We start from the raw sequence: 15,676 nt of genomic DNA, 5'->3' as shown, positions 1-15,676 counted from the left end.
TGGTATTTTGTTTGTTTTTGCTAGAACAAAAAAAAAAAAAGATATTTGCCTTCTCTTTGCTTCAGAACAGTAGCTTTATCTCCAATAAGAATTTTTTTTTTAAAAAAGATTTATTTATTTATTTAATTTCCCCCCCTCCCCTGGTTGTCTGTTCTTGGTGTCCATTTGCTGCGTCTTGTTTTTTTGTCCGCTTCTGTTGTCGTCAGCGGCACGGGAAGTGTGGGCGGCGCCATTCCTGGGCAGGCTGCACTTTCTTTTCACGCTGGGCGGCTCTCCTCACGGGCGCACTCCTTGCGCGTGGGGCTCCCCCACGCGGGGGACACCCTTGCGTGGCATGGCACTCCTTGCGCGCATCAGCGCTGCGCATGGCCAGCTCCACACGGGTCAAGGAGGCCCGGGGCTTGAACCGCGGACCTCCCATATGGTAGACGGACGCCCTAACCACTGGGCCAAAGTCCGTTTCCCTCCAATAAGAATTTGTAATAACTTTCAAGCCATAATATCTGAGGTTTTTTCAGAAAGTATTTTCCTCACCCCTTATTAGTGTAGCTCTCACCACTGTCCATTAATCTCTGCCAAGTGATTGCTTGGAGAAATTTGTTCCCTCTGTCCTAGGGACAGGTGGTGGTTTTCACTTTTTTTCATCAGTCACCTATGAATTCTTTTATGTGTTTTTTGTTAGCTTTGCCTTAATGTATGCTCTGCTAGATTGTTGCATTCTTGTTTCCACATTCACCTTCTCCCTAGTAAACCAAGCATTTCCATGCAGGTAATGCAATCACAACTGAAGATTTTAAAGCGTTCCCCCAAGGAGTTACCACTACTTGAGATTCCTGCTTCTGCCTTTGGGGACTTACACACTCCATGTGGACCTTTGCCTTTCAAGTAATGCAGAGAGATTGATTTTGTTGATTGTTTGATTCTTGTACCCATGAATGCTCCTGATTGCCTTTTAGATAGACGTGTGTGCATGAGTGATCTTTATGAGTGAAGAGTTTACATGCTGATCTCCCTACTGGTTTGCTTCGTATAACTACCTTCTCTGCTGTGCTTCTTAATATCAGCATCTGATCATGCCTAATCATAACCCCTTTTATGTAGCATTGCCTAGCATTCTTTTCAGGGGAAATTACATGGGCAGAATACTGTAGTAGTGGTGTCATTTAGCTCCTAGGCACACAGTTACTTTCCAAAATTGGCAAATGGCCTTTCTACTACATCAACCTCTGGACCTCCAAGCCCTTAAATTCCAGAAAAGAGTGGCCTTAGGGTTTACCATTGTGATGAAAAGTAATTTCCAGAGTAGTGGAGCAGCAACCCTCAGGTTCACTTTTGTCACTTGTTTCCACTGCTTTTAGTGGATATAGAAAGCACTGGAGGGAAGCGATGTGGCTCAAGCAATTGGGCTCCTGCCTACCACATGGGAGGTCCATGATTCGGTTCCCAGTGCCTCCTAAAGAAGACAGTGATCTGGCATGATGGGCAGACACAGCAGGCTGACACAACAAAATGACACAACAAGAGACACAAGAAGAAAAACGTAATGAAAGATACAACAGAGCAGGGAACAGAGCTTCCCAGTGCCTCCTAAAGAAAACAAGCAGGATGGCAAGCTGGCGTGACGGGCAGATGCAGTGAGCTAATTCAGTAAGATAACTCAACAAGAGACACAACAAAGCGGGAAACAGAGGTGGCTTAAGCCATTAGGTGCGTCCTTCCCACGTTGGAGGTCCTGGGTTCGGTTCCTGGTGCCTCCTAAAGAAACAAAGAAGACGAATGAGGAAATAGATATGGCTCAACCAATTGGGCTCCCGTCTACCATGTAGGAGGTCCAGGGTTTGATGCCCAGGGCCTCCTGGTGAGGACAAGCTTGCCCACTTGGTGAGCTGGCCCACACAGAGTGCTGGCCCATGTAGGAATGTGGCTCTGGGCAGGAGTGCCAGCTGACGCAGAGAGCTGGTGCAGCAAGATGACGCAAAAAGATACACAGAAGAGGGAAAATAAGAAAATGTAGCAGAACAGGGGAGCTGAGGTGGCGCAAGAGAGTAATCACCTCTCTCTCACTCTGGAATGTCCCAGGATTGGTTCCCGGGACTGCCTAATGAGAATACAAGCAGACACAGGAGAACACACAGCGAATGGATGCAGAGCAGACAATGGAGGAATGGGGGGTGAGGGGAAAGAAATAAAATCTTTTTTAAAAAAAGAGAAGACAAGCAGACACAGCAAGTGCAAACAATGAGAGGGTGGGGAGGGATCAATAAATTTTATGATTTTTTTTTTAAATAGGAAAGAAAGAAGGCACTGGAGGGCAGTGGTATGGTGTGGTGTTTTCTTCCTCTGTAACAGAGGAAGCATTTATGATGCAGCTTGGAAAGTTAACTTTTTTCTCTTTAAAAGATACTGTTTCAGGTATGGAGATAGAATATGACTTTGGGCCTTGGAAAAATGTTTTATTTTCATTTAATCTGAAGTCTTCATTCTACCAACAAATTATTTAGCTAGAATGAATATTAAAAAAGTAAACCATTCTATATATCAGGCAGTAGATCAATCAGAGTCTGCTGTGTATTTCAGTAAAATGTATTAATTGTTGATCAGCTTGTCCAGGGCTTTCTTAACCTTCAAAGCATATGAGTGTTGTATGTGCGTTTTCTACTATTTTCAATTTTATCTGCCTTAAAAACAAATGTAAAACAGAGAGCATTCATGAGAGAAATAATTGCATTGAACATGAATCATAAACTCAAAAGAACACTAAGTGGCTCATAACTTAGTATTTTTTAAGCTTATGAATTTTTTGAGAACTGATAGTTTCTATATAGTAGTTTAGGAACCTATTCTACATAAATATTACAAAAAAAGAGCTAAAGAAATTATGGCTAATAGATATTAGTTATAGTTGTTACTTCTGAAATTAGACCAGATTTATTCTCTGGATCTCTAATAGTGAGAATAAAGTAGATTGGTTGTTGAGTACTCTACAGATATAGAAACTGTCAATAAGTTTATAAAATAGTTATGATTATGTTATCACAATCTTATTTTGGAAGATGAAACATCCAAACCTCTTCTGTTGGCAGAAGTAATTAGAGGCGGGATTATTTTGGCAAGCTTTGATTCTCTCTGATGTGACTAGCAGTATAAAACCAAACCACTCTTTTCTAAGATTGCATAGGAAATTAATACAGCTGCCTTCTTATACAATATCCTCATTCCTTGAGGAATATCAGAGAAAACATGGCCAAGTCTATTATGCATGTGACTTCATATTCCATTAATAAAGAAAATGAGTTAAGTTGTAACTGGTGTATGAGGCTCTGTTTTTTATGGTAAAAGCCTTGTCATGTTATAGTGACTTCTGGGTAGACTTTAAACAACCTTTGTCAATGAAACACAGAAGGGGAAGAGTGAATATATAGAGCCTCAAACCATTACTTTCTCACCCTTCCTTTTCTTTTTTGTAGAATACAACATTTATAAGTATACACATTTCTAAGATTTATAGCATCTATAACTGGTTTTCATGCAGAGCAGCAATATCCCATCCTAACCCCTACTGCTGTTTATATCAGCAGCAATTAAAATTTGATTTACTAATCTTTCATTGCTGCCTTTCCAATTACTCATTTTTCATTTTTGTAGCACCTTAGGACTGTTACAGCTGAGCATCATGATGTTAACACCTCAGCCATCTGGCACAGGGGAAGAGGCACCTAAACAGATTCTTCAGAACAAAAATCACTTATGAGCAAGATCAGAATAGTGTGAGATCTAAAAAACAGGTAAAGGAGGAATGAAGAGAGCCATGAATAACAGCAGAGGTGAAAGCAGAACACAAAGAGATACTGAATTGAAAGTCCTCCTTTTGCTGGTAAAGGATCTGCCTTTTGCTTTCTAGAAGAAAATGCTTCATAGTAGTCAACAGTCAATTAATAATCTTTTTCTAATTCCCAACTAGAGGCTGTTAATTAAAGGAATCAGGAAAACATTGTAGACTTATTTTTTGCCTTCCCATCTTTTCATATTCTTGACAAGTGAACTGGCTTTTGAAGAGATATATTTTGTTCATTCCATTAGGGAAGAAAGCTTATTTCAACACTGCTATTGATCATTTTAGCTCAGTGGAAAGTCTCATGGAGGTTAATGTTGAGAGTAGAGGGCTCCCTATTTAAATAAAAAGCAAATTATCTTGATTCCTATTGCCAGGAATTTTCTGTATTTACTACTATCAGTTCAGATAGGTTTTTAAATAAACGAAATGATTTGTAAGTATGATTGTTCCTCTGTCAAACAGTCTTAACATTCTGAATTTGATCTGCTTGGTAGCTACTGAAACTTAACTAATATGGAAACTAAAAGGGATTCTGGCTTTTGGTGTTTCCCCCTCTTTTGGTGATCATTGTTCTGCTGTTTCTGGATGAGGGTTGTGTGCTGCAGGCTGCCATGAATTGGCTGATTAGGCTGAAATGAATGTAGCCACGCTAACTTTTTCTCAGTGCTTTGCAGCAGTTCTTAGTTCAAAATCCAAAACAAAACAAAGCCCTAAGGCACATTATTATACTTGATTATGTTATTGCTTGCCGTGGCTTCACCTTTCCTTCCATATCTTGCTCTCATGCTTCCTAATGCCTGAGCAGACTGCATCGTCAGAGCGCCGAGGAGAGTGGGAAATCCAGCCCAGCCGGCAGACCAATACCTCGTACCTGACGTCTCACTTGGCTGCAGATCGCCATGGGGGATCAGTGCAGGTATTGCCTTTATTGCCTTTTCCTGGCCTTCCCAGCTTGGCTGGTAGAATGTTGGCTTGCTTCAGAAACTCCAGTTCCTTTAGATTGGAAACCTATAGCAAGGGTGAGTTGCTTCTGTAGTCAACTGAATATCTGTATGCTAATTTTCTGCCTAGGTGGACTTGCATAAGAGTCATTTATTGAGATGATTTCTGGTTGGTGTCATTGACTAAGAAACATCCATATGATTTCTGATCCTGAGTTCTGATTAACCTAGTTCTACAGTCTAGATCCACCCAGTGATAAGCCATAAAAAAACATCAAGGTCGAAGCATGTTATTCTATGCCAAGTCTATTAACTGTAAAGATATTAAAAGGCAAAAATCAGTATTTTTGATAGAGGACTATAGGCCTACATAGGTACTCATTCTGTGATGATATGTGCCTGAGAGCATGATAAGGAAAATGTTAATTGGTACATGTCAGCTGTTTCTCAGTTGAATTTTATTTCCTTTCTCCCTGGAATTGTATGGATTTCTGATTTCACTTGAGTTATCATGAATCTCTTTTCTCTTTTCTCTCTTTAGTACTAAGAATATCTTGTGTCTCAAGTTTTTTTGATCAAAATGAGTGGCTGAACCAAGAGGAATATATAGGTTCTAGAAAACAGGATATCCAACACAGGAAAGAGGCAAGGCGAATCTCTAGTATAATGACTAAGTTAGGAGATCCCAGGATGACAACAGCTATACACCAGAAGAGGGCAGCCTGTCCCAGACATAGGTGGTCAGGAGGCTTAGAGAGCAGTTTACCCAAGTGATGAAATGGCCAGAATACTGACATGTTGAAGAATCTTGAGAAAAGCTATTCATTAAATGACAGAATTTAGGTAGGATTAGTGATTAACAATTGATATATAAAAAGCTAAGTAAAAATAACCTTTAAAAGATACATTAATTCAAAGAACAATACAGAGGAACGAAAGGTAACCATGGTACACTCCCTAGCTCAGCTATGAATAGCTTTTAAGTCATAAAAACAGAAACATTAAGAATTGATCTAGCCAAAATTGCAGTATAAACTAAAATAGATGTGAAGAGTGGAAAGATATACCTTTGAATATAATGCCTAAAACTTAAAAATCAAAATGCATGTTATTTATAGATATGGAGGAAAAAATCAAAAGAATCAAGTATAAAGGAGGAGGAAATAGGAGGAATAGGAGAAAGAGACTACTGTTTTTCCTAAAAATCTTTGTACAATTATTTGACTCTTTATACAATGTGCTTATATAGTGTCAATAAAAATAAACACTAAAAAGTGTTTTAAATGACAGTTTTTGACTATCATATTGACAAAAAAATTTTTAACAAATCAATTTTATTGATACATATTAATAAATTAGACCATTCATCCAAAGTGTACTATCAGTGGTATTTGTTATAATCACATCGTTGTGCATTCATCACTTCAGTCATTATTAGAGCATTTTCATTATTTCAATAATAATAATAAACGAAAAGTAGACAAATGAACAAGAAAAATTTTTCACCTCTCAATCTATTTCCCCTGCTGTACATAGCTGCTATTTCTGGCTATTCTTGCATAATTACTTATTTTATCTATTAAGCAGTTTCATTGAGATACATTCATTGAGATACATTGGATATACCATACGATATATCCAAAGTATACAGTCAATGGCTTTTACATTCACAAATGCTGTACATTCATGATCACAAAAAGTTTTACAGTTATTTCATTACTCCAAAAGGGAAAACTTCACACTCCTTAGCATACCTTCCCTAGCCCTACATAAGCACTAATCAAATTTCATCTTTATAAATTGATATTTACATTTTATACCAATGAAATCATAAAATATGTTATACAATATATTTCGTTCGTAGTCATGCAGTGATACAATATTTGTCCTGTTGTGTCTGGCTTGCTTCATTCAACCTAGTGTCCTCCATGTTCATCCAAGTTGTCATATGCTTTACAACTTCATTTCTTCTTACAGCTGTATAATATTCCATTGTGTGACCACATCTCAGTTAGTTTATCCATTTATCAGTTGATGGACACCTGGGTTGTTTCCAACTTTTGTCAATTGTGTGTAATGCCACTATGAACATATGTGTGCAGACGTCTACTTGTATCACTGCTCTCATTTCTTCTGGATATGTACCCAGTAGTGGTATTATGTGTGGCAAATCTATATTCAACTTCTTTAGGAGCTGCCAAACAGTCCTGCACAGTGGCTGTACCATTCTGCATTCCGACCAATAGTGAAATAAATGTTCTTATCTCTCCACACCCTCTCCAACGCTTGTAGTTCTCTGTCTTTTCAATAGTGGCCATTATGGTAGGTGTGAAATAATGTTTCATTGTAGTTTTGATTTGAATTTCCCTAATCATTAGCAATGATGAACATTTTTTTCATGTGTTTTTTTGCCATTTGTGTTTCTTCTTTGGACAAATGTCTATTCAAGTCCTTTGCCCATTTTTAAATTGGATCATTTGTCTTTTTATTGTTGAATTGTAACATCTCTTTATTTATCATGGATATTTTGCCCTTATCAGACATGTGATTTCCAAATATTTCTTACCTCTGAGTTGGCTGCCTTTTCACTCTTTTTCAAATTCCTGTGAGGTACCTGTTTAATTTTGAGGAGGTCCCATTTATCTATTTTTTCTTTTGTTGCGTGTCCTTTGGGTATAAGGTTCAAGAAATCACCACTTGGGGAGTTGGAGTGTGGGGTATATGGGAACCTCTTATATTTTTTAAAGTAACGTTTTTTTGTGATTTATGTATCTTAAAAAAAAAGAATTTAATAAAAAATACGTATTTAAAAAAAAAAAGAAAGAAACCACCACCTACCACAAGGTTTTTAAGATGTTTCCTTCCATTTTCTTTTAGTAGTTTTATGGTCTTTTATATTTTGATAGGTCTTTGATTCAGTTTGAGTTGATTCTTATATAGGGAGTGGGATAAGGGTGGGTCCTCTTTCATTCTATTGGTTAGAGATATCCACTTCTCACAGCACCATTTGTTGAAGAGATTGTTTTGTCCCATTAACATGGACTTGGTAGGTTTATCAAAAACTGGTTGCCCATCGGGAAGCAGATGTGGCTCAACAGATAGAGCGTCCACCTACCATATAGGAGATCCAAGGATTTGATACCCAGGCCTCCTGGGTCGTGTGGTGAGGAGGCCCATGTGCAGTGCTGCTGTGCGCAAGGAGTGCCAGAGCACACAGGGATGCCCCCGTGTAAGGGTCCCCCTGTGCAAGGAGAACTGCCCCATGCAAAACTGCAACCGGCCCAGGAGTGGTTCCACACACATGGAGAGCTAACGGAGCAAGGTGACACAATGTAAAGGATAACAGTTTAGGATAATAAGAATTTGATAGTCCTTGGAGCTGTGGAAACCATTTAAAAATTATTGCATATTGCCTGGTCCTCAATTGATGTCAATAAATGTTAACTGGATTTTAAAAAAAAAAAAGTTGAGACAACAAGAAGAGACACAGATCTCCAGTGCTGCCTGATGAAAATACAAGCGGACACAGAAGAACACACAGTGAATGGACACAGAGAGCAGACAATGGCGGGGGCGAGGGGGAAATAAATAAATAAATCTTTTAAAAAACTAATTGCCCATATAGATGAGGGTCTATTTCTGACTCTTAGTTCTATTCTACTGATCAATGTATCTTTATGCTAGTACCATATTGTTTTAACCACTGTAGCTTATGTTTCAAGTTCAGGCAGTGAAATTCCTCCCACGTTGCTCTTCTTTTTTAGAATGCTTTTGGCTATTCGGGTGCACTTTCCATTTCTAATGAATTTGGCAATTGCCTATTTCTGTAAAGTAGGCTGTCAGAATTTTTGTTGGTATTGCATTGACTCTATAAATCAGTTTGGGTAGGATTGATATCTTCACAATGTTTAGTCTTCATTTCCATGAACACACATTGTCTTTCCATTTGTTTAGGTATTCATTGATTTGGCATTGTTTTGTAGTTTTCTGCATATAAGTCCTGTACTACTTTGGTTAAATTGATTCCTAGGTATTTGAGTCTTTTTATTGCTAATGTAAATGAAATCTTCCCCCTGATTTCCTCCTTAGATTGTTCAATACCAGTGTGCAAAACATTACAGATTTTTGTATGTTGATCTTGTATCCTGCCACTTTGCTGAAATCATTAGCTCAAGTATCTTTGTTATAGACATTTCAGAATTTTCTAGATAAAGGATCAAGTCATCTGCAAATAGGATTTTTACTTCCTCTTATCCTATTTGGTTGCCTTTAATTTTTTTTTTTCTTGTATAATTGCTTTAGCTACAACTTCTGGTACAATGTTGAATAAAAGTGGTGACAGTGGGCATCCTTTTCTTGTTCCTAATCTTAGAGTAAAAGCTTTCAACCATTCCCCATTGAGTATGATGTTGGCTGTGGGCTTTTTTCATATATGCCTTTAAAAGTATCATATTGAGGAATTTTCCTTCTGTTTCTATCTTTTTTTTTTTAATCCCCCCCCCCCCATGGCTTTTTGTGTGCTGTCTGCTCTCTCTGTCCAAAGATACGTTCTTCCGTATCTGCATTTATTTATTTCCCCTCCCCCCTTTGTGGCTTGCTTGCTGTATACTCTGTGCCCATTCGCTGCGAGCTCTTCTGTGTTCTCGCATGTCTTCCCTTCTTTTTGTTGTGTCACCTTGCTGATTCAGCTCTCCATGGTGTCTGCAGGCTGGGCGGTGCTCCGCAGCATGTGGCAAACCTGCCTTTTCAAGGACGTCCCAGGACGCGAATTGAGGGCCTCCCATATGATAGACGGGAGCTCATCTGATTGAGACACAGTCACTTCCCTGTGCCTATCTTTTGAAGTGTTTTTATTAAAAAAGGATGCTGGATTTTGTCGAATGCCTTTTATGCGTCGATCAAGATTACCATTTGATTTTTACCTTAATTTGTTAATGTGGGTATTATGTTAATTGGTTTTCTTATATTGAATCACCATTGAATACCAGAAATAAATCCCACTTGGTTGTGATGTATAAATCTTCTGATAGGCTGTTTGATTCAATTTCCAAGTATTTTGCTGAGTATTTTGGATCTATGTTCCTTAGAGCTTAGAGAGATTGGTCTGTATTTTCTCGTAGTGTCTTGGTCTGTAATTTTCTTTTTTTTTAAAAAAAGATCTTTTACTTAATTCCCCCCATTGACTGCTCTCTGTGTCCATTTGCTGTGTGTTCTTGTCAATGGCACCGAGAATCTGTGTCTCTATTTGTTGCATCATCTTGCTGCGTCAGCTCTCTCTGTGTGCGGTGCCACTCCTAAGCAGGCTTCATTGCTGTCACGCAGGGCAACTCTCCTTGCAGAGCGCATTCCTTGAGCATGGGGCTCCCCTATGCCAGGGACAGCCCTGGCATGGCACTCCTTACGCGCACCAGCACTGTGCATAGGCCAGCTTACCACACAGGTCAGGAAGCCCTGGGTTTGAACCCTGGACCTCCTATGTGGTAGGCGGATGCTCTATCAGTTGAGCCAAATCTGCTTCCCTGTAATTTTCTCTTCTTGTACTATCTTTACCTGGCTTCAATATTAGGGTGATGTTGGCTCCATAAAATGTGTTGGGTAATTTTCCTACCTCTTCAGGTTTTTGGAAGAGTTCAAACAGGATTGTTGGGAAGCAGTTGAGCTCCTGCCTACCTAGGTTTGGTTCCCAGTACTTCCTAAAAATGACGAGCAAGAAAGAGAGCTGATGCAACGGGCTGGCACGATGAGCTGGCACAACAAGAGACACAGGAGGAAAACAATATGAGAGACAAAACAAAGCAGGGAGTAGAAGTGGCTCAAGCATTTAGGCACCTTCCTCCCACATAGGAGGTCCCAGGTTTGGTTCCTGGTGCCTCCTAAAAAAAGCAAGATGAGCACACAATGAACAGACACAGTGAGCACAAACAATGAGGGGGAAAGAAAGAAATAAATCTAAAAATAAAAAATAAGTAGGGTTGTTGTTATTCTTCTCATGCTTTGTAGAGTTCACCTGTGAAACCATCTGTTCTGGACTTTTCTTTGTTTGGAGAATTTTGATGACAGATCCAATGTTTTAAATGGGATTGGGGGAAGCAGATTTGACTCAACTGATAGAACGTCTGCCTACCACATGGGAGGTCCAGAGTTCAAACCCAGGGCCCCCTGACCCATGTGGTGAGCTGGCCCACGTGCAGTGCTGATGCGCCCAAGGAGTGCCGTGCCACACAGGGGTGTCCCCAATGTTGGGAAACCCCACGTGCAAGGAGAGCCCGCCCCACACGAGAAAAGCGCAGCCTTTCCTGGAGTGGTGCCACATACACAGAGAGCTGACACAGCAAGATGACTCAAGAAAAAGAGGCACAGATTCCCAGTGCCACTGGCAAGAATGCAAATGGACACAAAACACTGAGCAAATGGACAGAGTGTAGACAACTGGAGAGCAGGGGCTGGGAAGGGGAGAGAAATAAAAAACAAAAATCTTAAAAATAAATAAATGGATGGGTTTATTTATAAACAGATGGATTCATTTATGAATGAATGGGATTGGTTTGTTCTTGTATTTCTTGTAGCGTCAGTTTAGCTTGTTTGTGTGTTTCTAGGAATTTGTTCATTTCATCCAGGCTGTCTAGTTTGTTGGCATACAGTTTCTCATAATATCCCCATATGATCCTTTTTATTTCTGTGGGGTCAGTTGGAACTTACCCCTTCTTTTTTTTTTTTTAAGATTTATTTCTCTTCCTTTCCCTACCGCTTCCCCCCAGCCCCCCAGTTGTTTGCACTCTCTTTCCATTTGCTGTGTGTTCTTCTGTGTCTGCTTGTATTCTCATTTTAATATAAGCGTTTAAGGCTCTAATTTTGCCTCTCAGGACCACCTTCATTCTACTCCCAAAAGTTTTAATAAGTTGTGTTCTCGTTTTCATTTGTCTCAATGTATTTACTGATTTCACTTGCAGTTTTTTCCTTGACCCAGTGATTATCTAGGAGTGTGTTTAGCCTCCACACATTTCTGAATTTACCTCTTTCCCATCTTTTATTAATTTCCAGTTTCATTCCACTATGATCTGAGAAGGTGCTTCTGTTATAATTATTGAGAGCTGCATTGTGCCCTAACATGTGGTCCATCCTGGAGAAATTTCCATGGGCTCTTGAGAAGAAGTTTTAACCTACTGAGTTTGGATGCATCATTCTGTATATGTCTTGTAGGTCCAACTCCTTTATGACATTGTTCAAGTTCTCTGTTTCCTTGATCTTCTGTCTAGTTGTTCTATCTAATGATATGAGTAGGGTGTTGAAGTCTCCAGTGATCATTATAGAGCTATTTCTCCCTTCAGTTTTACCGGTTTGTCTCATTTATTTTGGGGCACCCTGGTTAGGTGCATAGGTATTTATGACTGTTATATCTTCCTGATGAATTATCTTTTTTATTAATATATAATGGCCTTCTGTATCTCATAACTTTTTTGCATTTAAACTCTATTTTGTCCAATATTAGTATAGCTACCCCTGCTCTTTTTTGGTTGCTATATGCATGAAGTATTTTTCTCTAACCTTTCACTTTCAGCCGGTTCATATCCATGGGTTTAAGGTGAGTCTCTTGTAAGCAACACACGAATGGCTTATGTTTTCTCAATCCATTCTATAAGCCTGTATCTGTTGATTGGGGAATTTAATCCAATCACATTTAATGATATTACTGTAAGTGCATTATTTGCTTCCACCATTTTCTTCTTTGGTTTTAATATGCCATATCGTATTTTCACCTGTCTTTTTACTCTTTTGGTTATCCTTTCTGCTATTCTTTCTTCTATACTCTCTAAGCCTCTCTCTCCTGTCTTTTACTTTTAGGCTGTAAGGTTTCCTTTAACAGCTTTCCTGCAGAGATGGATTCTTTTTTACAACTCTCTTAGTTTCTGTTGGTTTGTGAATATTTGATATGTACCTTCATAATTTTAGAACAATTTCACTGGATAAAGAATTCTCAACTGGGAATTTTTCTCTCTCTGTATCCTAATTGTACACATCACTGTCTTCTCACCTTCATGGTTTCAGATGAGAAATCTGCACTGAGTCTTACTGAGTTTTCCTTGTATGTGATGGTTTATATCTCCCTTACTGCCCTTTGAATTTTCTCCTTATCTTTGACATTTGACATTCTGAGTAGTACGTGTCTTGAAATAGGTCTATTCATATTTATTTTGATTGGGATACACTGTGCTTCTTGGACATGTAAGTTCATTTCTTTCTTGAGAGTTGGGAAATTCTCAGCTCATAGGTCCTTTTTTTTTTTTTTTTTTAAGATTTATTTATTTATTTAATTCCCACCCTCCCCTGGTTGTCTGTTCTCTGTGTCTGTTTGCTGCGTCTTCTTTCTTTGTCCGCTTCTGTTGTTGTCAGCAGCACGGGAAGTGTGGGCAGCGCCATTCCTGGGCAGGCTGCACTTTTCTTTCGCACTGGGCAGCTCTCCTTATGGGGCGTACTCCTTGCGCGTGGGACTCCCCTACGCGGGGGACACCCCTGCGTGGCACGGCACTCCTTGCGTGCATCAGCACTGCGCATGGGCCAGCTCCACACGGGTCAAGGAGGCCCGGGGTTTGAACCACGGACCTCCCATGTGGTAGACGGATGCCTAACCACTGGGCCAAGTCCGTTTCCCTCATAGGTCCTTAAGTACTATTTCTGCCCCTTTTCCCCTTTCTTCTCCTTCTGGAACTCCCATGACATGCATGTTGTTGCGTTTTGGGTTGTCATTCAACTCCCTGAGCCTGTGCTCAATTTTTTCCATTCTTTTCTGTGTTCTTTTTTTTCTTCAATTTCAGCTGTTCTGTCTTCGGTATCACTTATTCTTTCTTCTATCATTTTGACTGCTGTTGTATGCCTCTAATGTGTTTTTTTAATCTTACGTATTGTGTCTTTCATTCCTATGAGCTCTGTTACTTTTCTATTCAGGATTTCCAATTCTTTTTTTTGTGTTTTCACCCAATGTCTTTTTTTTTTTTAAGGACTCATTTATTTTTATTAATTTTGACCCCCACTGCCCCAGTTGTTCCTGCTCACTGTCCACTCCTCTTTTTAAGAGGCATGGGGAACCAAACCTGGGGCCTCCCATGTTGGAGGGAGACATCTAATCACTTGAGCCACCTCTGTTCCCTCACTCAATGTCTTTTTGGTGTCAATTGATGTCTTTAGCAATATTGTCTTTTTTTTTTTTCATTTAAAAAAAATTATTGATGTATATCACTCACACATAAACATACATAAATAATAAGTGTATAGTAATAGTTGTGAACACAAACATACATACTATCATACAGGACTCTCATAACTCACCCTACCATCAATACCTTGCATTGTTGTTAAACATTTTAAACTCATGCTTAAAGAGCATTGTCAAAATATTACTATTAACCAAAGTATTTCCCCCCGACCCACCCTATTATTATCTTTATATCATTTATATATGCACATACATGAACAATAAGTGTATTATAAAAGTTCTGAACTTACAAAGCAAAGATGCGTAACAGTATACAGCCGTCCCATACATCAACCCTCCACCAACACCTTGCATTGTCATGAGACATTTGTTCCAGATTATGAAAGAATATTGTCAAATTATTACTACTAATTATGGTTCTTATCTTATATTTGGTGTGTTTTTCTCCCAACCCACCCTAGTATTATTTTTCAAATGTATTTCTTATGACAGAAGTTGTAAATTTATAAAACAATCATGCACATGTGCAGAACTTCCAAACAACACCCCTCCATCAACACACCACACTGTGTTGGAACATTTGTTATGCATAAAATAATATCATCTGATTGTTACCACATCCATAGTGTACATTTGGCTCACATTCTCCATACTGCCCCATTATCAACACATTACATCTTTGGAATAGATGCAAGCATATTACATTATTACTGCTAACCACAGTCCATAGATCACTCCAGCTGTATTTTCCCCATGCTTCTCCACATTCCCAACAGTCACCCTGCAGGAGTGATGTACATTTGCTCTAGCTCACAAAGGACACTCTTGCATCTGTACCATCAACCACAGTTCTCATCCACCTCTTGGTTTACTGTGCTGTTCAGTTCCTAGAATATTCTCTAGCATTCTGTCAATTGGCATTTACATACCTAGTCTACCATTTTTAGCCACATCCCCATTTATACACTAGGTATTACTCACTGTTTGTTAACATCCACTCTTTACATTTCCACATTTTTGCATTAAAGCTAATTAAAACTTCTGCATACATTAAACATCAGTAGTCCATCTCAGTCCTCCTCTTATCTCCTTTAAGAACCCACCATCTACCACAAGGGCTTGAAGCTGTTTTCCTACAATTTCTTTTAGAAGCTTTATAGTTCTTGCTTAGGTTTTTGATCCATTTTGAGTTAATTTTTATATGAGGTGTGAGATAGGGGTCCTCATTCCTTCTTTCAGCTATAGATATCCAGTTGTTTCAGCACCATTTGTTGAATGGACTGTTCTTCCCTAGCTGTGTGAGTTTGACGAGCTAGTCAAAAATCACTTGACCATACATGTGAGGGTCTTTTTCTATGTATACTTTCAGATTCTTCTTTGTGCTCATCCAATGTCTTCTTAATATCCTGAATCTCTTTAGCCATCTCACTGAAATTATGTATACTTTCAGGTTCTTCTTTGTGCTCATCCAGTGTCTTCTTAATATCCTGAATCCCTTTAGCCATCTCACTGAAATTATTAAGGAGATTTGTTTGAACATCTTTGATTAGTTGTCTCAACTCCTTTATGTCATCTGAAGGCTTCTCTTGTTCCTTTAACTGGGCCATAGCTTCCTGTGTCTTGACGTGGATTGTAATTTTTTGTTCGTGTCTTAGCATCTGGCCTACTAGACTATTTTTTCTGGGTGTA

The 15,676-nt window shown here is 39.0% G+C and overlaps 1 protein-coding gene across 11 annotated transcripts in view; it reads left to right on the top strand.

Annotated features, from left to right (window-relative positions):
* Positions 1 to 15,676, top strand: part of CSNK1G1 (casein kinase 1 gamma 1) — a 193,361-nt gene that overhangs the window by 148,373 nt on the left and 29,312 nt on the right. For 5 of the 11 annotated variants that reach the window (XM_058294327.2, XM_012528308.4, XM_004466654.5 and 2 more), the window contains one exon: positions 4,641 to 4,751. The exons of 4 other annotated variants lie outside the window; for them this stretch is intronic. In XM_058294327.2, the coding sequence (XP_058150310.1) occupies positions 4,641 to 4,751 (111 nt within the window). Of the gene's footprint in view, positions 1 to 3,645; positions 4,173 to 4,640; positions 4,752 to 15,676 lie in introns of those variants that run through there. 2 more of the 11 variants (XR_011648439.1, XM_058294331.2) reach the window with 2 other exon arrangements.

Source organism: Dasypus novemcinctus, chromosome 3 (assembly GCF_030445035.2).
Source record: "Dasypus novemcinctus isolate mDasNov1 chromosome 3, mDasNov1.1.hap2, whole genome shotgun sequence".
Classification (NCBI taxonomy): Eukaryota; Metazoa; Chordata; class Mammalia; order Cingulata; family Dasypodidae; genus Dasypus; species Dasypus novemcinctus.
The sequence above is the reverse complement of the archived record's forward strand: the minus strand, read 5'-3'. Positions and strand labels throughout refer to the sequence as shown.